Source organism: Phoca vitulina, unplaced genomic scaffold (assembly GCF_004348235.1).
Source record: "Phoca vitulina isolate PV1807 unplaced genomic scaffold, GSC_HSeal_1.0 scaffold34, whole genome shotgun sequence".
Lineage (NCBI taxonomy): Eukaryota > Metazoa > Chordata > Mammalia > Carnivora > Phocidae > Phoca > Phoca vitulina.
In genome coordinates, this window is record NW_022589737.1 from 16,374,942 (window position 1) to 16,398,632 (window position 23,691).

Genomic DNA, 23,691 nt, shown 5'->3' on the forward strand with positions numbered 1-23,691 from the left:
GTGGATGTTTAGAAAATGTGTAAACTCCCTGAAAATGTAGACAAAATTGTTAGTTGTATGTGTACGTGGGGGGGAAGGGAGGAGAGGCAGAATCCATAGCTTTGTGAAACCCTGCAAAGACTGTGTTATCCAAAGAAAAGTTGGAAACCACTGCTCTAGGGACAGAAAGCTAAATGCTAACTTACAGAGTAGAAATTTCAGGTCTGCCACAAAGAGCCCTTCTAAAGTTAAAGAGTTTCTCTTTTAAGAAAAATTTCTCATTCCTTCCCCTGAGTTACCAAACTCTTCCCACTCCGCCCTGACCCACTGACGTTATGTTCCTGGCTGCTCTCCCACCTAAATGCTGCTTCCTCGCTCATGGAACTGGTCTTCTGTGCCAACCCATAATAAGTGTCCACCCCAGAGGCTAAGAATAGATGCAGTGTCCTGGTGACTTGAAAATTAGGTAACATCTGAAGGATGAACTCTACAGTGACCACAAAATTCATTCTGATCATTTGAACCAAACAGATTATAAACATATGATCAGGAGGTTCCGAGCAAGCAAAGAAAAATGCCCTGTTAAGTAGAAGGAAAAGGCAGCTACTATTCGTAATTGCAAAGGACAAAGAAAAATACTAGTCCAAATAAAATCTTCTGTGTTTGCATGTTCCACCTTCCCACATTTTCCCAACCCCACCGCTCACCCCTAACAAGCCAGTTCGATCAGACAGGCTACAGTTCTCCTAGGCAGATAGGTTTGGTTCCATTGGTCTCTCCTTAATACATTTTCCTGGGTTTGTGTGTGTGTTCTTCATCTTTTAGGTAGGTCTGTGACCTCGTGCAAGTCATTTTGTTAAGCTTTCTTGGCGCTGGATGCTTTTTCAGGTGTCACAGTTTGTAATGGTGGCTGGAGTGGAGGGTGATTGTAAACAGATCTTGTGATAGCTGTTTCTCGGGCCCAACTCGCCAGTCCCTTCCAAGGATTGCTGGGTACTTTCTTGAAGGCATTTTATCAATTTCACGTAAGCAGTTCCTTGGCCAGTACAGCCAAACAGGGCAAGGATCAGGAAACTCTTTCCACGAAGGGCCAGATAGTAAATATTTTAGGCACTGGGGGCCATGAGGACTCTGCCACAGCTCTTCAGCTCTGTCGTGGGAAGGCGGCCCCAGGCAACACGGAAATGCACGCGCGTGGCTAGGTGCCAATAGAACTGTGGTTACCGAGAAAGGTGGCAATCTGGGTTTGACCGGTCATGCCACAGTTTGCGGACCCTTGAGATGGACGACAAGCAGCCTGAAGACAGGAGTGTTTCATCCCTTCAGTCTTTCAGTTTGAAAGTTGTTTCCTGGACGATTTCCTGATAATTGTTTTATTGTCATTGTTGCCATGAAGGGCAAGAACAGTTCGATTATTTGAGCCCCACACAGCCACCTCACTCTCTGCCCCAAATAAATAACTTAGTGGGGCTGCCAGCTTGCAGGGAATCTGAAACAGTTCAGGCAACTTGTTTCTCAGGCATAGAGATAAATAAATGTCTTCATAAGTAGACAGTTCAGAAGATGAATAGCCTGGAGGAACAGTTAAGCAGTTAGTTCATGGAGACAGGGAAAGAAGAGGGAAAGAGAGAAGAGCGGGGAAGAAAGATTGATTGAATAGCAAACCAGTTTATGAGATCTACTGTACAAACTTGCCCAGCTGGGTACTTTATCTTGAATTTGCTTTGCAAATTGCAGATGCCTAGCTCTGGAAGCCAAGAAAAAGAAAGGGCAGTCATCCCACGCCAAAATACTCTCATGGATCCCAAGTAACTTACATTACTTCATTTTTGTGGGGGGAAAAATCATTATATATCCCCCTTCCAAAATAAGAAAAACAGAGAGCCATTTTACCCAGATGCCCAGAAGAAGACAAATATTTTTTAGAGTGTTTTTTTTTTTTTTTAATATTAAGAGAACAATACCTGCCTGGTAACTTTGCTTGCTTTGTGAAATGAACGATGTCACAGTGTTCAGTCCACAGAACTGGTTTAACAGTAAAAATGGCTGAGTTCAATGAGTCTTAATATCTCAACATACTTCAATGAAACCGGGGATATTTTTGTTTGCTGCTTGAGGACATGTCTAATTGAACCCTATTCTAACTTTTGCTGAAATCAATCCTGCTTGACAGAGACTTTGCATTCCATTAAATGAAAGAAAGTGGTAATTGCAGCATTTTTATTAGTTAACATCTTTTTGAAAGATCTCTCACATATTAAGCATGGCTTACAAAGACCTTTTATCAAAGTAAGACCCAGTGGCCAGGCCTGTCCTCCGATGTGTGGTACTAAGAGTTACAAGATTTTTTATTTTTCATACATTCTCTTTAAATTTTGATCCCTGACATTTTATTTTTTTTTTATTTTTTATTTTTTTTAAAGATTTATTTATTTATTTATTTGAGAGAGAGAGAATGAGAGAGCAAGCACATGAGAGGGGGGAGGGTCAGAGGGAGAAGCAGACTCCCTGCCGAGCAGGGAGCCTGATGCGGGACTCGATCCAGGGACTCCAGGATCATGACCTGAGCCGAAGGCAGTCGCTTAACCAACTGAGCCACCCAGGCGCCCGATCCCTGACATTTTAAAGAAGAGGTCTTGGTGAATGAGCTGCTAGGGCTAGAATAGTGGAATTTATTTCTAATTGTAAAATTTGGACATTTTTTCAAAGGGACTTCAACCTGGCTTTGAGAGAAATAGAGTTAATAACAGGAAGAACAAGTCATTTGTCCCCTAAAGAAAAGGGTGCCCATTTACAAGAGTTCAGGTATCTCCTTAATTTTCTGCCAGGTCTTCTAGACACATGTTTTGCCTCCTTGCTGAGTTAGCGCTTCCTGTAGTAATCTGTGGACAAGATACTAAGTCAACAAAGTAACAAATATAAGAAAGCATTCTTTTACCATGCTTTCCATACATTAAAACATGCTTCCAGCTTCCTATGAATGTAAATCAACCTCACACACTGTCACTTACCTTTGGCAAACAGCTTTGGTCATCACACACCTGATTTACCAATGGTTTTCTAGCATCCTTGAGACCATTCTGGAAGATATATTTTCCATCAGTAGTCCAGTTGGAAAACTTGAAAGTATAGACAAGCTGCAGGGTTTTTTCAGCAGGCTGCCTGGACTCTGATCCCCAAGGCCTAGAAGAATGTATAATGCATAGTAGATGCTCAATAAATATTTGTTGAATAAATGAATCAGGTAGAGTGAAGATAATAATTCTAAAGACATGGCTTAATTATTGGCAGAACTTCATTAGAAGAATACAGATATGCTTTCATTGGCCTGGCAGTCCTGTGCTGGATGAAAAGAAGGATCAAGAAGCTTTAACCATATCTCAACGCTGGCATACTACTCTAACTCAGTGGCTTACCTAATACTATAACAGGACTTTAAACTCTTAAATACACACACACACACACGCAAATGTGAAAAACTGTAAGTGCGTATTAAATGTAAATTTATATTAAATCCCAGGAGGATAGGATCAGAAGCCTATTTTGTAGGTTAGCATCAAATACTGTAATTTTATTGGTAGAAAGAGAAAATACACACACACACACACACACACACACATAAAATGAAAGATCATTCAAGTTCATGACTTGAACCAATCATATGGCTGTTATTAGCTGCCAAATCAGCCTTTAACTCCAGTTTCTCTAGAAAACTGGGTTTTCTGTCATAAAAGACTGCATCAGTGGAAATGGCCTAAATCATTCACAATCTCTCTCTCTCTCTCTCTCTCTCTCTCTCTCTCACACACACACACACACACACACACTCATCTACAGGCTGAGGATGTGCCATTTTTACTATGGTCTCCATGAGCTTTAAGGAGACCATGTGTGTTGAAATAGAACCAGACTGATTTCTATAAGGCCACATTCTACATGGGCTGAACGGAAGGCAAAGAGTGAGGCTGAATATGGAAATCAAACCCAATGCAGCAGAGCATATTTTTCTTTCAAAATATTTTATGTACTGAAGTTTGCACAACATCTTGGCAATGACAGCAAGCCTGTGTAAGGAGGTGTTTCATGTTTCATAGCGAACATAAGGGCAAAAAAATGTAGCACCAGCCAAATATTACTTCAATCATGCAATGAAAGAATGTGCATGGTAGAGTACATGGTAAGGCCCATGGGCCAGAAGCTACAAGGCTTAAAAATCTTGTACAGAATTCCAAAAGAGAGCTTATCTCTTATTTTTATATCTTTTGGTATTGTGAAGGGATGAAACTAAATTTAGCTCCGTCCATCTGTTTGATTAGAGAAAGAGATGTAGTTGCATTTTCTTGGTAGGCAGATCTTTTCTAAATCTTAGAGGAGGCTCATTTTCCAGATTTCCCTGGAAATTAAGTTGAAGTCCACCAATTTTGCCAACACTAAGCATTCTGCCCATCTCTTTCTCTTCATTTTTCCCCTTTCTAAATAATTTTTTAATCTCTAGAAAATCTCTAGAAAAAAACAGAAAACTGCCTAGCATATTGTAGATATTCAGTAAAATTTATCAGAATTCATGAGTGAACGGATGGATGCTAGACAGGTGACTAGATTAGGCATTAGAAGATCTGGATTTTAATCATAAAGCACCAGTAGGTATCATACCACCTGATGGAAATTGTTAGGCATTCCTTTTTCCTGCAACAACTTTGAGTGAGGATGTCCATGGGGTATGTGATGTGTGCCTCTTAGATTCCCAGATAAAGGATAAGCCAGAGATCTTATCTTCAAGTGCCTACATGAGCCAGGCAAGTGATAGAAATGAGGGAAATGGGCAGATATAATAAAATAAGAAATAGTGGGGACTGTGGCCCACTGGAGGGCACAACTTGTGTTTAAAATATGATGGGGGCATGGGGTGTGCTCAGAGCAGGGAACCTGAAGAAATGGCCCCTCTGTTTATAACACACCCAACAGGAATCTGGGTTCACTGTGACAAGGGGCACAAAACGTGTGGCCTTCCTATGAACAGACACCCTACATGTGTCCCAACCTGCACCTCCACATGGCTTCTGGATAGGACCAGCAGCCTAAGGCTTTGTAGGCCTCAGTCCTGGAGGGGGAAGCCCTGGGAGTGAGTGTGGGAGTGAGACATGGGCTGGAGGGTCAGAACAGCCCCCCACCCCCACCCCGCAGGAACTGAGCTGCAGCACTGGGGCTGGGAAGGCGCCACCTGGGAGCCACTGGTACAACAGGTCTTCCTGGCTGGACGCAAACGTTTGTCATCCTCCCGCACTGAGGTACCTGGAATACAAGAAGATCCCCAATAGCAGCCCAGTGGAGTATGAATTCCTCTGGGGTCTGAGAGCCTTCCACAAGACCAGCAAGATGGGTGTGCTGAGATTCCTCACCCAGCATCAGAACCGAGACCCTGGGAAGGGAAAGCTCATTTCTTGGAGGCTGTGAATGATGCATTCAAGACGATGGATGTGGATATGGCTGAGGAACATGCCAGGGCCCAGATGAGGGCCCAGATGGACATCAGGGATGAAGCACTGATTGGACGGTGGAGCTGGGATGACACACAGGTGGAGCTTCTGATGTGGTATGAGGATGGAGATTTTAGCAATCGCTGGGCCAGGGTTCCCTTGGCTTTCTGGGCTAGATACGATCAGTACATTCTGAATGGCAACCATGCCAACTGGAGAGGCACCGGGAGGGCTGGTGTCAGCCGTGGCTCCAGTGGGGGGGCCAGCACCACATTCTCGATGGGCCCAGCACCAGCTCCATCGTCCCCACCAGAAATGCTGCCAGAGCGAGTGCCAACTTCTCCCAGATCCAACAGTGCTGATGACCTGCAGCAGTCACTCACCAAGCCAGAGTGCCTCCTCGGACTCCTTCTTATAACACAGCACTAGGGGCACCTTCTACCTGCCTATCCAAGGTGGCACGCAAGAGGAAGCTGTCTTCGCCCTTCCTGCTTTCGTTGTGTGCTTTTGTCCTGTTGTCATGTTTTTGGTATCAGCGTTACATTAAAGTTGCAAACTTAAGAAAACAAAAAAATAAATAAAATAAAATAATATATGGGAGCTAAACACACCGCATCTGCAATCCAAATACACTTACGGCATAAGCTTCTTCACAAACATAATTGTTTCTAGAACATCTCTGCCATATGCAAAATAATAAAGGAAGAAAGAAGAAAAATAGTAATTGCTAAAATGTAATCGAGTACCTACAAAGTGCTTAGAACTGTTCAAAATTTCATCTGGTTTAATTTTATGTCATTAATATAATTACTTCTGTTTTACAAATGAAGAAATTAATTCACAATACTTAGTAAGTGTATATTGGCTGCTCTATTAATAAATAATTGGATGTTAAGAAATAAAAACTAGCACAGAAAAAAACAACGTATCAGGGCCCTGAGCCAAACCCCTAACCCGGATGAAGGAAGCACCCTCCAAAAGAGCTTCCATCAGAGAATGGCTCTCAGCTCCTCTTCCGACATCTCCAGGTAGGAGGATGAAGGTCATCCCCCGAGTCCATCAGTAGCTCACTCTCCGCAATGTAACTGAGACCCCAGCATTTCTGATAGAGTCGACACAGAACAGCTGTGCCATCTGCAAGGCCCATCTCCCTTGCTTCACAGTCAACAAACAAAACAGACTCCTTCTCCTGTGTGTGGATATAACGCTAACAATTATGAGCAGCCGGCACTTATTAAGTGCTAACTCTGTGCTTAGTATTTTTGGCATTGTAGCATCTCCTCTCATTCTCACAAGGATCCCATGAAGTCAGTACTGTTCTTGTGTCCATTTTACAGATAAGGACATTGAAGCTCATGGAGGTAAATTAACTTCTCCCAGATCACACAGCCAACAAGTGCCAGAACTGGGATATGAATTCCAGCAGGCTCATCTGCAGAGCTCATGATCTTGTGACCATGCAAAGAAGACTGAGAAGCAAAATGCATTGAGTTTTTGTGTATGTTTGTCAACCAGTTTCTTAAAACATGAAATCCTCTTTTCACACAGTCTTGCACTAAACTTCAAATTATTATATCCTAGAAAAGAGCAGTTGGTTTCTATTCTGGTTGAGGGTGGAGCGTGAAGGGCCAACCACTGCCTCCACTATATTCTCTCACTTTGATTTCCTCTAGCATCACTGCTGGTCATCTTTACTCTTGTCTGACGCCCCTCCTCCTGCCCCCCGTTTCTCCCTGTTGCGGGCTCTGCTTTGCTCTCATTCGTCTGGGCGGACCAAAGATTCAACACTCAGTCCTCCAGGTACTCCCTTCTCAACCTGCCCTCAAGAGCGCTCGACACACAGATCATCCACTGCCATTGTGTTAATGACTCTCGTGCGCTTGTCTCCAGGCCCATATCCCTAGTGGCTTGTAGGATATGTGGGGTGAACATTTTCCCCCAAGAACCAAGATGGATTTAACTCTGAGAGAACTGACTGGGCATTGTGTGCAGAGGTGTCAGAGGATGGTTATTTAAAACTGCACGGAGGATGTGTCTGCCTCAGAGATGGCTCCCGTTATTTTTAGGTAACTGGTGAGGAGGACCGCCCCCTCCCAGACCCCACAGCCTGCCCTTCTCCGCACCACACTCCCTTCCACGTGCCTGATTGAGGGTGCTCACCCGTGCAGAGGGTGTTCAATCAACACGTGCTCCATGGGCAGGTGGGTCTGCACAGTTTAGAAGCATGAGCACCTTTTTCCTCAACATGTCTCATCCTAGCTGAGAGACAACAGGTACAGTGATTGAGAAAGAATTCTGAAGTCAGACAGACCTGGCTTCAAATCTTCCTCAACTACTTGTGTGATCTCTCAGCTCGGGTTTCTCATCTGCAAAATTAGGACGATAATACTAGTTCTTGCTCATTGTTTCATTGGGAGGATTAAATGTGGTTAGTCACGTAACATATTGAGGACAGGGCCTGGCCTGTAATAAGGCTAAGTGCCTGGTCATCTTTAGGATTATTTTGTATCCCTTTGCTTTTGAGGTCGTTGGTGAGCTCTGTAGCCCCAAGAATTACTAAAGCAAGGCCACATTTCCTACTTCTCCAGGCCGTGGACTTTTTTTTTAAGCATAGTACATAACTAAAGAAAAAGAAGGAGATAAAAGGGAAGAGACTTTCCACAAACGGAGTATATACAACTGCTCATCAGGCATCATGAGAGTTGCTTTATCTTTTTAATCTCTTGTAACTTCACACAGTCCAGATGGGGAATGAAAGTTGGATTGTATTGCTCCCGCATTCCAGTGTTTCTCAAAGAGCATACTCTGGACCAATGAGTATTAGAATTTCCTGACCAGGGACCCAGTCTATAGCCTCGGAATTTCTGGAGCAAGTCCAGAGCACCTGTGTCCCCAATGAATATCATCAAAGTGTCAGGACCTTTGACTTAGTACTTGTATCATATCTAAGACTTGATCCTGTATTTTCTTGTATTTTTTACATGTAAGCATGTCATTTCTTCTTTAATTAGATACATTCTTTAAGGTGGGAAGAGTTCTTGTAACCCCAACTGTGTACAGCTAGAGTTTTCTAAAGTTCTTGTAACTCCAACAGTGTCCAAGCCTGAACATGGCATTGGGAATTCAGGAAAAGGTTTGGCTAGGTTTAGCTTTCTGCCCTGCAGGGTCAATGCCTTAAGACTGGTAGAGACCTTGGGGCCCTGGGTGGCTCAGTTGTTAAGCATCTGCCTTCAGCTCAGGTCATGATCCCAGGGTCCTGGGATCGAGCCCCACATCAGGCTCCCTGCTCGGCAGGAAGCCTGCTTCTCCCTCTCCCACTCCCCCTGCTTGTGTTCCCTCTCTCACTGTCTCTCTCTGTCAAAAAATAAATAAAATTAAAAAAAAAAAAGAAAGATTGGTAGAGACCTTGAGTTAGAATGGCAGTTCACCAATACCCAGTATTACTACTATACAGTGTTGAGTTTTTAATCTATGCTTTCTCATTGTCGGTTGGGTGTGCTTTTACTGATTGATACACTGAAATTCCCGACTTCCTGATCAGGGAGCAAAATTGACGAGTCTCTTAAAAGTAAAGTCCCTTCCAGGTTTCAGAGTGTTTGTAAAACAGAAACTCACAGGTCTTCCGTCTTATCACAGAAAGCTGGGTCCCTCCTGACCAAAATGGTTATTCAACTTTTGAACATATGCCTTAAAACATAATTTTCGTTGCAGGATCAGCAATGATCTGTGCTAGCTTTAAGGAAAAGGAAGAACTTGTTACTTTATGATGTGTTTGTTCCTGAGCAATTGAGAGATTTGCCATATGTTTTTATGGTCGTTTTCTTTAAGGTTCCATAAACGCCTTCTGGAATGCGGAGGTTCCATCATCAGAGTCATATGGGAGCTTTTCTAGTGCCCTAATGTAATTAACCCAGCTGCTTTATTTGCTGTAATACGCATTGATTTCTCCTACATTTGAAAGGCAATTCTCTGATCTCCAACCCATTTAACCATGTTTGATCTCAACAAGATGAAAAATGTTCGGAATCTAAGCTTATGATCTTTGTGTTACATTTTTCTTCTTTTAATTACAGTAGCTTCCCCCTCTTACCCCCTTCTCTCCTTTAGGATCAACACTCTGTGGTAGGCCAGAACACAGGCCCCAGTCCAAGTCCCAACCCCTGCTCAAATCCAAACACCGGAAGTGGTTACATGAACTCCCAGCCATCACTGTTGAATCAGCAATTGATGGGAAAGAAACAGACTCTACAGCGGCAGATCATGGAGCAGAAACAGCAGCTTCTCCTCCAGCAGCAGATGCTGGTTGATGCGGTAAAACTTTCTCCTAATTTCTACTACACGTACCTATTGGCCTAACAGAGGGAATTCATTATTTCCCCTTTCTGGTCACTGCCCTTTTCTCTGTGCCTGCTTAGGTGAGAGCAATAAGAGTATCCTGGCTATAAGAGAAGCTAATTCTATACCTAAGTTAAAGTGCTGCAGGAAAAAAAAAAAAAAAACACTTGATTTACCAGCTGCTGGACAGTTGGAATGCATGGCACCCCACCTAACTAGCCCTGCCCAGCCCAGGAATGTTAAGAACCACCAGCATGGGTGTTTGAATCAGGCAAAAGGAGCCATTTTGGGGCTATAGCCCCGAGGGGCAGAAATCGTGGACAGAACTTTAATCGACTTGAATCCAAACTGATTTTAGAGATAAAAGGAGTTTCCAAAACAGTTGTAAAAGCCAGCATGGGGTTTCAAAACTGAAGATTTGACTTCCAAAATAAAGCATCTCAGAAGGGGTGATGTTTTTAAAGGAAACAGGATATATTTCCAACTTTCACCATAGTTAACTGGCCTTAAAGAAAGGCAAGATGGTTATTTCCCCATCAGGACCTGAGCATTAGCCCTTCTTCACTGTTATCTGCTCTCCCTTCCACGTCCTCAGACGTGTACACTCGGGCACGGGTTCAAACCTCCCTGCCTCCGAACACCAAGCCCCATCTCCAAGTTTCATTCTCTCCCTTTAGACAATTTGGCCAAATGAAAGAAAAAAGGGGCAAAGTTAACCATCTCCAAGTTGATAGAGTCAAGGTACACAGAGATGTGAAAAACAAAACAAAACAAAAATGTTTATACTCAAGGAGCTTTGTAGTAAAAGTCAGAAATCTAGGATGTGGTAAGTGCTACCATTCATTCGGTAAATATTAGTGAATTTACACTGAGAAAATGGCTATAAATAAAATAGACCATGTCTTTGTCCTTAAGGAGCTTAGAGCCCACAGGGATGTGAAATACAGGTGATTGGAAGGCAGGTGATTAAAATGCTGTGATGTAGTGAGTACTGGAAATGGTTTCAGAGAGGAAATTATGTCTACTGAAGATCTGAAGGTGAAGTAGGTGATGGGAGAAAGAGGAGGGAGATGTTCAGGCCAGAAGAACCAGCATATTCAAAGACTCAGAGACAATAATGTATAATGATGTAGTAGATGGAAGTAGAGGTTAAGGAAGTAATAGGCAAGGAGGCCAGAGATGAGAGGCCAGAGGGTAGAGCTTGATAAATTCACCCTGTCTGAAAAGCAAGGGAGAGGACTTTAAGGATTTGAAACAAGGAAGCGCTAAACTCAGATTTGCATTACAATAAAAGTATGAACAGAGGAAGAGAAAAGGTAATGGAGGAAAGATAACATCCAGCCTGGAGAGATTAAAGAAAGTCTCCCAGAAGAGGTAAAATTTGACTTTGACTTTGACCTTGAAGACTGTTGGATTCTGATGGATAGACTAGGTGAGGAGGGGCCAGACAACAAAAGGTACAGCCCAGGTGTATATTTGTTGATGGGCTTGAGATTATATTCTAAAATATTTAATACAAGATGAAAAGTGTAAATAGTAACATAATCATTATTTTTGAGGAATGACAAATGGAGTAAGTTTGGAGTCTAGAGCAGGAGAGAAGATATAGTGAGGGATGAATAAGGAATAGTGAGCAATAAATGTACAGGTGACCTTGAGTACTGCCCTGAGGTATCAGGTGTAGGGGTGCCACGGACTGGATCACAAAGCGACACAACCAATTTCTACAAATCTTCTGTAAGTTTTGGAAACTCCAGCTGTCCCACCAACTCCCTCCCTTTTTTTGATCTTCATCATCTAAATAGCTCAGAAACAAGGGCGCTAGGAGAGAAAAACATGCAATCTCCCATTGACTCTCATTATTCCCATCAGTACTTCTAATGTGTTGAATTATAACACGCAGCGGTCGAATTTCTGGATTTTCAGCTCTGATTAAAAGGCAGGGAAACGTGCCCCAAGGGTCGTGTCCTGGCACTGGCCGGACTCTCGCTGGGCCCCAGTTGAGTCACCCCTGGGACAGGTGCAAAGGGCAGTGGCATAAGCTGTGAGGGATGCATGAGAAATGGGACTGCTGTTTTTGTGCTTTTTACAAACCTCTCAGCGTGAAGTGACAACAGGGCCTCTCCATGATAGTCCGTATACCAGGCCATTAAATCTAACTCATGTGCGAGCAAGTAGTTCAAGAAACTCAGGTGTCCAGAGATGTGTTGTTAACCCTTGGAGCAACCTAATTTAGCCCTCAGGGAAATAAAAGGTCAGTAAGTAGCTTGAATATACATAAAAATAAGTTCAGATTTGAGATCTAGTCTTTAATGGGGAACCAAGAGCCCGATCCTCTCTTCTCTGTTTCTGTCTCTCTCTGTCTCTCTCTCTCTCTCTACACACACACACACACACACACCCATGCACAAATCCTGTTTTCTTCAGTATAAACAGCAGAAACACCTACTTATATAAGAAAAAATGATAGATGCTTTTGAAAAAGAGAAGAATTCAGAAAGTCCCATGCTTGGCAAAAAAATCAAAACTGTCAGCTTGCACAATAGTTTACAACAAGCATGGTTGAACATCACCACATTTGGGTTCATGGAACATCTCAAGCTGTTTCTTAAACATTTAGGGTTTGGGCAAAACCATAAAGACTTTCACCAACCACTTTTTTCCTTAATTTGTAAACCCATATTTAAAAGAAATGTAGTCCATATGTTTCTGATTCATTTACACTTAGCTCATCAAAATTGTGTTTCATCCGAATTACTTGATGCCCCAAAAACCCTGTGAGTCTTTCAAGTTTTTTTCTTAGAAACAAGAATTTGAACTTGGTTTGTTGTTGTTTTAAGGCCTTTTTTTTTTCCTTTATAGTAGATTTGTTCTACTTTGAAAGTTTGGAATTTGATGGGAAACTGAGAAATACATGGTTCAAGTGGGCTCTAAGTTGGCCAGTGCACATTTGGCCTCCATCTAATTTATCCTTCTATCTTTACACGGTTTTCTTTTCTATTTATTGACTTTTCTGTAATTATATTGTTCTCTGTCTACCTACGCCAGTTATGTTTACCTTTGAAAATGGAGGTTGCTTTGGGGTGCATACAAAGTTGCAGTAAAGCAATTCTAAAAACTTCCTGATCCACGTTGAGAAAAAAAAAAAAGCAGTCCCTGATTGTCCAGATTGATATGACACTCGCAGCCAGGCCATTTTGGTTTTTGTCAGACGGATGAATACCAACCTCAGATGGGATTACTCTGAGACCATGATAAAATGAGACAAAATAAGGCCACTTCATAATTTTATCTAAATACAGACACAAGGTCACTCTGTAACCCACAAAATACCAACCCCTCCTTTTGCTAAATGAGCAATGGCTACTTTACTCAATAATAGAATCAACCTCACTTTGACAGCTTACAACCTAGAACAAATCATTGCTTCCTTAGACCCTCCTTAAATCATCCAATTAATGCCCAAATCCTAGGATAGGTTCTTTCTAACGCTCTAGTACTGAGACACCCCATGGTCCCCCATGCTGCAATGAGCAATAAACCCAGCAGGTGTGTTCCTGGTAGTCTTTGGCTAAAGGCGTTGACAATATAAAAAGAACGTACCCATTTCCTCTCTTAGCTCCCAAACTCACCTCCTCTAGAGATCTAAAGGTGGCAGATTCCAGAAGGAAGAAAAGAAGGGGGCCTGGGAGACTTCTGTGCTTTGAGAATGGGGCACAGAGAAACAGAGAAGCAGGTACTGTATTGTGTGGCAGGGAAAGGGCCAGATTCTTTGACTCAGGATCCGATTTCTGTTCTACTGCTCTGATCTTTGGCAAATTACTTGGCCTAAGGAAGCTTCCATTTCTTCATCTGTTAAGTGGGAATAATCACACCTATTTCAAGCGTTATTTTAGAGGGGAAAAAATGAGGTAATATGTGTATAAGGCCCCTACCAATACCTGATAGGATATCTCCTGGCATCTCCTCCTATCTAGGGTTGCCAGACTTAACAAATAAAAATATAGAGTTTCCAAGTTACTAGGTGAGAGTCCTGTATTTTCTCTGGTAACCCTACTCCTATGCCTTCCACACTCCATGGGACCAGAATTAAAAAATGGGTACCAAAGCATATCAGGTGTGCTACAAAATAAAACTAGAAACACCATCTCAAAAATCACAGGAATTTAGCTCTCACTGAAATCTAATTGCAAAATAAAGAAAATGAGATTAGCTGCTAGACCCCAAACACACGTTGAGTGTTGAGGAGAGGTAGAAATTATACTTCCACGCAGGAAATTTATTGAAATTGAAAAGACCAGTTTCTGAAGTAACACTAGTAAATAAGGTGTATGATTCGCAACCATGGCTGCAAAATTTTTCTTGCAGTCTTACTTTTTTGAATGACAGTCTATAAATGTTTACAAGTGGGAAAGTAAGCATGCAACTTAATATGATTTCATTTGTGTATTCAAGGAGAAGATTGCTCCACAGGATCAGATAAATAGACATTTGACAAGGCCACCGCCAGATTACAAAGACCAAAGAAGAAACACAGGCAATATACAGCCAACTGCTGCTCAGTATTCTGGTGAGTATTCTTAAAAATCAGTTAAAAACGGGGCGCCTGGGTGGCTCAGTAGGTTAAGCATCTAGCCTTTGGCTCAGGTCATGATCTGGAGTCTTGGGATCGAGCCCCGCATCGGGCTTCCTGCTCAGTGGGGAGTCTGTTTCTCCCTCTCCCTTTAGTTCTCCCTCTCCTTCTCCCTCTGCTCCTCGCCCCTGCTCATGCCCTCTCTCTCTTGCTGTCTCTCCTTCTAATAAATAAATAAAATCTTTTAAAAATCAGTAAAAATCATAACTGTAGAAGAAAAAAACTGTTCAGTTTTTAACATTTCCTCCTCTCCCCACCTCATAGGGAAATGTAGCATCTTTCTTAGAATCCTGCACTAGCTCCCATTTAACTTGCAGATCAAGACCAAACTTGAGTGGTGTTTAGTCCTTTCATCATTTCTTGCTGATTCTTGTCCTCTCTTCACATATTTCACTGCCCTCCGAATTACCTCTGAGAGTTCAAGAGAGCTTAAATATTTTCTAACTCCTCGGTTCCACCATTGTCCTCCCAGCAAGGTATCCTGACCCAGATCATGTAAGGTAAGCAGACATTCTTCCCTCTTGGAACTTGCATAAAGCCCGATCCTCTTGTCTCCACTTGTCCTCAATGTGGCTGAAAGACACGATGGAGGTTCATTTGGAACATGGCTTCTTACACCATGGCCTATCAGTGGGTTCAGAGGAAGCTAGGAGCCTTGGAAATATTATACAAAATTCAAGGTGGATGTTTGGGCTTTTCTTTTCCCACTCATATAAAAGAGTCTCAAGGATTGCAGTCTCAGGCTGATCAGGTGGCCGTACAGTGTTGTCAGGGGTCAAGGCTTCTTTCGTCTTCCTGCTCCACCTTCTTTCACATGGAGCTTCCACCGTAAGGGCTGCCTTGTGGCCACCACACCACCATCCTTCACGTCGTATTCCAGGTAGAAGGGTGAAAGAAAGGAAGAGGTAAAATGCCCTCCCAAATGAGTCAGATTCTCTTTTTAAAAGAGGTTTGTTGAGGGGCACCTGGGTGGCTCAGTTGGTTAAACATCTGCCTTTGGCTCAGGTCATGATCTCTGGGTCCTGGGATCGAGTCCCATGTCGGGCTCCCTGCTCAGAGAGTCTGTGCTTCTCCCTCTCCCTCTGCTGCTCCCCCTTCTTGTGCTCTCTCGCTCTCAAATAAATAAATAAAATCTTTAAAAAAAATAAAATAGGTTTCTTGGACTCTCACCTAGTAACTTCTACTTCTAGCCAAAATTTATTCATCTGGACCCCTCCATCACCGAGGAAGTTTGGGAAATGTGGTTTTTCAGCTTGGCACATTGCTGCAAAATCAAGGGTCTGTTTCTAAGGGAGACAGGGAGGTTGGATGCTTGGTAGGCACCTGCGAGTTCCTTTCACAGTGCACATGGGCCTCTTCCTAAGGGAGGGATCCTTGGCATCCAATTGCCGATCCCCAAATGGATAAGAATCAGTACTCTAGAGCATTGTACTTCCCATGTCTTCTGAGAATGAAATAACCAACAAGCACAACACAAACTCTTTTATCATTTTTTACTTTAATCTCAGTGCAGTAATAATCACCTTGCCCAAATTGTTAATATTAGAAATGATGTATGAAAAGTACATGGAACAATTTTTACCACATATTCGGGACTTCTAAATATTAACTGTGATTACTATTTTGTGACCTTTATGGAAATTCTCTCTATTGTGGTTGTTTAAAACTATTGCTCTCCTCTTAAAAACCTTCTCAGGGCATATTGTCAAAATAGAGGGCACCTAGAGGGAATGATTTTTTAAAACCTCTAAATTTTTTCTCATAGCACTGTCATAGTGTCCATTCCCTTCTCGTGAAACCCTTAGATACCAAGATGCTGTTGCTTACCCTCATTGGCTGTCTGTCAACTCTTTACTGTTCCAGCGTCTCATACCCGACTCTGATCCCTCTTTATCAAACTCTTCCTGCCCTCCCAGTGCAGGGCTTTGTGCTCAGTGTGGACCTACAGGGAGATACGAGAGACTGTCCCTGCCTTCAAGGGGTCTGTAGTCTAGTGGGAGACATTGTAAAACAAATAGCAAGGACTTCAGCCCTTCAGGCTGTGTGCCATGCTAGCTATCCCCAAACCGTTCTGGGGTTCCCTAGAGCTACAACCACAGCCATGTTCTTCTCCTACTGTAATGTTCTGATATTTCTGTATGTGTCTAATTCTCCTTCCTTAGCATTTCTGATTCTCTGGGCCTCCCTGCATCTGTGCAGGGAGGGTACTTTAAAAGAGTATCTTTCTCCAAGTTACATATTTGCTTCAGTCTCTAATTTACTCATTCATTCATTCAATATGAATCAAATACCTACTTTGCACCATCCACTAGACTTTACTCTAGGACAGTGAACCAAACAGGCAAAAATGCTTTCCCCCATGGAGCTTAATCATCCACCAGACACTTACTTTTATCTTTCTGACATTCCATTTTTGCTTCTCAAGATGTCTTCCCATGATGACTTTCACCTCCCCGAGTCAGGAAGATTTTAACGTGTTGACTAATCACTATCTGATATGTGATGCGCCTCCCTATCCGGCAGCCTATGATTCATGGTTCCTCTTTGAGGTTCCGTGGATTTCCCAATACAAAAGCTAAGTGCTAAGTGAAAACTTCAAAGAGCAAATCCTGCTGGAAAGAGCAGGCTGGAGTATGAGGTGAAGCTCAGTGAAGGAGCTTAGACTTTGGCCTGAGCTTTGAAGGAAAAGTAGGGTTTGGGGAGTTAAGAAGGGCATCCTATGAGAGGGAAATAGCATGAGCACAGGTGGCTCATGGTATGTGGATAACAATGCAATAGTAACTATACCTCCTGGAGTGGAGGACTTTCTACATGGAAATCATCACTGGAGCATGGACACTTTGAATTCTAGATGTTTAAAGAGATGGGTATTTTCCCTTTGGACACTTGGGGGCCACTCATGGAAGCTTCTTGAATGGGGACGATGCGGATGAATAACTGGACATGATTTTCGTGGCCATAAGTGTGGAATATTAATCTAGCAGCCGTATATAGGATTAATCCACACTTTCTTATTTGGACCCTGAGGTAACCAGTAGCCTGGATTTCACAGCAGCTGGTTAATCAAGGTTCTAGTCTTTGGTCTTGGAACAGAGTAAAGCTAATTCAAAATGAAAGAAAGATTGACTATCACCTCCCCTCAATGACTCCAGAAGAGGAATAAAGTAAAACCTAAAAACCAGAGCCATTTTGTCGTAGGCTTTTTCTCTATAATATGTAAACTCTTGACCAAGGGATGACCTAGGTGATACTTCCCTCCAAAAGCTGTCTTACTCCTTTTACATAAGATGCTGTGATGATTATTTCACTTTATTTGTTCTTACACCTTACAACAGTTTCAGAGTGGATAAGTTATTGCAAATTGCTATAAAAGAGGAGATAACCTATGGTTGTAAACTAACATAATTATCTTCTTTTTCTCAGGTGGCTCATCAGCTGTGAGTTTAAACTCTAACCAGGCTTTGGCAAACCCAGTTTCAACACATACCATTTTGACTTCGAATTCCAGCCTCATGTCTACTTCGCATGGGACGAGAATGCCATCGTTACCCACAGCAGTTCAGAATATGGGGATGTATGGAAATCTGCCTTGCAGTCAACCTGGCACATACAGCGTCACTTCAGGAGTGAATCAGCTGACCCAGCAGAGAAACCCAAACCAACTGATAGCAAATCAGAACACCCCTCTGATGCCACGGCCACCTACCTTAGGGGCAAGTAATAATAATAATAACGTGGCCACTTTTGGAGCTGGACCTGTTAGCAATTCGCAGCAGGTAAGACCAAATTTAACCCACAGCATGGCAAGCATGCCAGCTCAGAGAACGTCGAATGTAATGATCACATCCAGCACAACAGCCCCAAACTGGGCCTCTCAAGAAGCGACAACCAAGCCACAGGAAGCCCTGAAGTCTACGGCCGTCCGCTTCCCCGCAGGTGCACCTGCGGCCTATACTCCAAACCAGTCCCTACAGCAGGCAGTGGGCAGCCAGCAGTTCTCGCAGAGGCCCGTGGCTCCTAACCAGCTCACACCAGCAGTGCAGATGAGACCCATGAGCCAGATGAGCCAGACATTGAATGGACAGACCATGGATCCACTCAGAAGTCTGAACCTCAGACCCAATCAGCTCAGCACACAAATTTTGCCTAATTTGAACCAGTCAGGAACAGGGTTGAGTCAGTCGAGGACAGGCCTGAGCCAGCCGCCATCCCTGACCCCGGGCAGTTTCCCTTCACCCAACCAAAGTTCCAGGGCTTTTCAAGGAACTGACCATGGCAGTGACTTAGCTTTTGACTTTCTCAACCAACAGACCGATAACATGGGCCCTGCCCTGAACAGCGATGCTGATTTCATTGATTCTTTATTGAAGACAGAGCCTGGTAATGACGACTGGATGAAAGACATCAATCTTGATGAGATCTTGGGGAACAACTCCTAAAGGAGAAGAGGGAGACAATTAATAAACTCCATGCACTAAAAGGCAGTATTTCACAAGGACTCTGTAAAGGCCAAACTCTTGACTTTTAGTTGGACTATGTGAAGATACCTTGGCTTACACGTGGAAGCAGAAAGTTAACTGCAGTGCTTGGTTCAAATGTTTGTTTTAAGTCTCAAACCTGAAAGTAAAATCTTGGGATCACCTTTCCCTGTCTAAACTCCAGGACACAGTATCCAGTTTTCCCAAACAGAACTGTGATGTTGATGTGTGATTAGTTGTGTAAAATAGGCTTCCCAAGCTCCTTTCCTCCCTGAAAGAAAAGTAATAGAGCTTGTCGCTTGCTGAATCCCATGTCATATGGAGGTTCTAGTTCCCAGCAACAAGCAACAAATTCCTTCATTTGCTCTAATAGATAATAAGTGTGGTTTAATCTTCCCACTCTTGTCTTTTCATTTAGTTTTCCTAAAACGTCCAGGGTAGATTAAAATGTTATAGGTTTGTTTGGAGTAACCAAACAGTGCCCCAAGTAGAGGAAAGCCAGAGAAGCTAGAGAACATCCAATGGATTATATAGAGTTTCTTCCCCAGATTCACCTCTCACTTGGTCAGTTTTCCCACGTACGCCGTAGTTCCGCAACATGCCGTGTCTAGTGATGAAACAAGATTGCAGAGCTCTCCAACTTTATTTGGGCTTCCACAACCAATTCCTGAATCCATTTCCAAGTCTTAGATAAAAATCACAACTTGTCCTAATCGTACTGAAATATTGGTGCATACCTGTCTGCATCAGATTTCACTATTTCAAAAAGAAAACATCCCGTGGGACATGGCTACAAAGGAGATTTATCTAGCCACAAATAACCTGGGATGTTGCTTATTGTGATCACGCCTGCTGGTTAGTTCCCATGCTGAGTGAAATTGAGCCCTGTCTTCCCTGCTTATTTTGATGACCAGAGACTGACTTGTAAGAAAACGGAGATAAGAAGGTATCTTGTTTTGATTGGAGATAAGAAACAGAAGATCAGGACAAGAAATGGTGGGTATGGTTGGGTACAAATCTATTTCACAGGGTTTGAAGGAAAGCATAATTGAGAGAGAAAACAATCTGTCCTGATTTGGGCATATTTTGGGTGAACAGCTAAAGAGAATGTGATGTGTCCTCCAGTAGCGATGTATTCATTCTTGGCTCCCTGATATGAGACGTCTTCACCACATGCTAGACAGACCCTGCACATCCAGGTTTTCTCCCTCAGGGCTGAGCACTGTATCAGAGAAAGAGTTCTTGTTGAGTCATGTCACCTCAGCGCCCACACACAGATCAGCTATAAAATGGGGAGGACATGTGCTGATTTGGAATGGATGCAAAATATCACTATCGTTTTCCTCATTACAGAAGAACATAGTTTATCTTCAACCTTTTTAGTTATATGCCCACATATTCAATTATCAGATGTAATTTAACTGGACTTGTTTAATAAATAAGTCTTTGGATATCTGTTCTAAAAAAGATCATATTTTGAAAGTTCTGCAAAGCCCTCTCTCAATCTTTAAAAAATCTAGAACACTCTTTCTTTTACACAATACCAACGTCACTGGCCCAGAATCTTTTCTGTGCTAAGTTGTAAATATGAATAAATGACTTGTTTTGTAAACTTTTGTAAAGAATATTTTGGTAGAAATACTCAAAACATATTCTTTGGGTTATATTTATACATATGTGAAATAAATATACTATCAAAAGGTTATATTTTATACAAAAAGTAAATTGTTACCTTTTGTATGCTAATATACAAAGTTTTGTATAATATGATGGTTTATTTTTAGCTCTACACTTAAACCGTAAGAGGTCAAGTGGGAACTTTTGAAAACTATCAAGAGGCTTGTTAGACAAATTTATATTCTGAAACCTCAAGAAGAAAGCATTCCAGGTTTCAATTTTTTCTTTTTTTTTTTTCTGCTCCCAAATTATTTTTTAAACCCATAGTTCTTTTGTCTTATTTGATCCTACTGCTGTGCACATTGTATTGGTTCTTGTTGCATGTGGTCTACTGTGTGTTTTCCCATTTTATAGAACAGTGTTTCTCCATGCAAAAAAGGAAAAAAAATATGTACATATAAACACTTTTATTTTATGACTCCTCCATGTTACTGTATGTATCTGCCAGTACTTCCCAATTACACTCCTGTGATTCAGCTTATTTTTACCCTAACATAAATAGTATGTTTTGTAGTAGCTATCAAATTTAAGAGATAAAGCAATCAGAATGTTTGGATTTTCTTCTATCTTAATGTGAATTTCATAATTAATGTCTATTTATTCAGCTATTCATTAAAATACAGGATTCTTTGGAAAAAAATGGTGTAGTCTATAGTTTCTGTTTTTTGGCAACCTATGACCAAAGATGACGTAATTTTCCTGAAAGCTGAGATGATGACAATTTGATAGACAGAATGTAGCCAAAACTTGAAGATTTACAACGTAAAAGCTATTGGAATCCAATCTCCCATTTATAAAGATACCGGACTACTTAATTGTTGGCATTGTTTATCATTCTAACATATTAAACAGGAGGTAGAAGTCATTTTTCTTTTTTTTTTTTAATTCAAAGACTAGAAAGCAGTTTAAGCAAATAATTCATTCTTGGCTTTGTGTTAAGCCCAATGAAGATAAATAACCTTGCTCTAAGTGAATGCACTAATATTACTTGCATTACTGTAACTGTACCCATAACTGTAAAGATTTCAACTTGTAAAACAAGTATTTTGTATTGTGTGTAATTTCATGTGTTAAAAAATAGTTTTAAAAAATTCAGAAGTGGTTCTCTTGTATGAAATCATACTTTCAGTCACCAACAATATTGTTGCTATATCACAGAAAGTTCTGAGAACTATTAATAGCAATGGGCAGATTTAGTCTCTGGGAAGCTTCTAGTGAAATGCTGTTTTGTCTCCTTTCAGTGTTCTTTAGTTCACTTAGAAGGTTTGTATTAAGATCCTATATGCACAGCACCACGAAATACCGAAGAAACACATTCTCAGGCATGGTGGGCCTTTGCCTAGGCACCTGTTCAGGCCAAGTCTGAGTGAACACAAGGCCAGGTAAACACAGCTTCACTGAGCGTATTTACACATTCCTTCTTGAGGGTCAAAGAGGTTAAGAAAAAGGTGGGAGGAGGCAATGGGAACCTTTCTCACCAATGTTCTTGCTCCCCTGTTGAAGTATGTTGCTGGGATTCCATTGTCCCTTCCCCCTCTGCCAGAAAGATGTGTGGCATTATCCTCTTTATTCGTGTTATTAATGGAGCAATAATAAAATTGACATTCTATGTGGTCCCTGTCCAATGACTCTGGGAAGTTCGATAGTAAACAAAGTCAACATCGATAAAAATAAAGAAAATACACACAAATTAAGAGAAAGAAATATGTAATTCTAAAATTGCCTATGAATCCCAGGTTGCACCCACGGAAGCAGACTTGAGAGAAGAGATGAGAGAGTAAAAGCAAGTACGAATAAACCAGGAGCTTTGCTTCTTCCCATGCTGTGGTTGCCAAAGGCAGTTCAAATTCTTAAACATTTTATCTATTTCCATTTGGTATCTCCGTAACTATTGTTTCCTCACCCAAAAATGAGAGCACGGGGCTGAAATAGTTCTATATTCCTTTTCAACTATAAAATTCTGATTGTTGTTTTTTTTCAAAGCTAAATGGAAAATTAACCACAAAAAACTCAAATACCATTATTATTTTTAAACTAAAGAACTCACTGTTCAACCTTTTGAAAATCTTCAGGTTATCAGTCAACTTTACGGAACAAAGCAGCCACCTCCTTTAAAATTAAATCACATGAGGGGTGCCTGGGTGGCTCAGTCCTTAAGCATCTGCTTTCGGCTCGGGTCATGATCCCAGGTCATGGGATAGAGCCCTGCATCGGGCTCCCTGCTCCGGGGAAGGCCTGCTTCTCCCTCCCCCACTCCCCCTGTTGTGTTCCCTCTCTCTTGCTGTCTCTCTCTGTCAAATAAATAAATAAAATCTTAAAATCAATCAATCAATCAATCACATAAAAAGAGAGCTCCTCATTGTGAGCCAGAACTAGACCGTTCACAAACAGGCAACGTCTATGATTAGCCCACTGACTAAATACAAATCAAGTCCTAAAGATTGAAAGCTGGAATATAATATTAAAAGGTCATTTTCCTGTGAGATCATAGAATTTCATAAAGAAAATATTTGCCTGCTAGGAAGGAGGAAACCAGTACTTTGAGTAGTGTCCGCCATGGGTATATATTAGGGTTTGTGAGTTTAAATGATAGTAATATCTCTTAAGTATACTTCCTAAGTTGCTATAATAGACAAAGTACAGGTGGCCTAGGATCAACTTCATTGGCAGCTTTAACATAACTAAAACATTGTATCATGGGTGTTAACAAAACACACTGACCTTAGATTTTAAAAAAAAACAAATGCTGTAGTCACCGCCTCGCATGCAGTAATAAGAGGGTTGGGGCGCCTGACTGGTTCAGTCGGTGGAGCATGAGACTCTTGATCTTAGGGTTGTGAGTTCAAGCCCCGTGTTGACTGTAGAGGTGGCTTAAAAACAAAATCTTAAAAAAAAAAAAAAAAAGAGGGCTTTTGTTTATTTACATAAATAGCATTTAAGTTCTCTTTTAACCAAATTTAAGTCATCTTTAGCTCCAGGATATGCATGAGCATACAGACACTTTTTTATAATATTTAGGGTTCTTTCAGCAGATGGGAGGGAAAGAAGAAGGAAAAGAGAAGGAAGGAAAGAAAACATTTCAAATAGGCTTAGGGAAAGGAATTCACTGGTT

The 23,691-nt window shown here is 41.7% G+C and overlaps 1 protein-coding gene and 1 non-coding gene across 2 annotated transcripts in view; both read left to right on the plus strand.

Annotated features, from left to right (window-relative positions):
• Positions 1–22,189, plus strand: part of MAML2 (mastermind like transcriptional coactivator 2) — a 337,243-nt gene extending 315,054 nt beyond the window's left edge. The window contains exons 3-5 of the mRNA XM_032426188.1: positions 9,564–9,767; positions 14,247–14,361; positions 17,848–22,189. Of these exons, the coding sequence (XP_032282079.1) occupies positions 9,564–9,767; positions 14,247–14,361; positions 17,848–18,863 (1,335 nt within the window). The 3' untranslated portion in view covers positions 18,864–22,189. The remainder of the gene's footprint in view (positions 1–9,563; positions 9,768–14,246; positions 14,362–17,847) is intronic.
• LOC116645947 lies at positions 4,883–5,012 on the plus strand. Its single transcript, XR_004302058.1, has one exon. It is a non-coding gene; the product is annotated as a small nucleolar RNA SNORA11 (small nucleolar RNA).
• Positions 22,190–23,691: the final 1,502 nt, after the last annotated feature.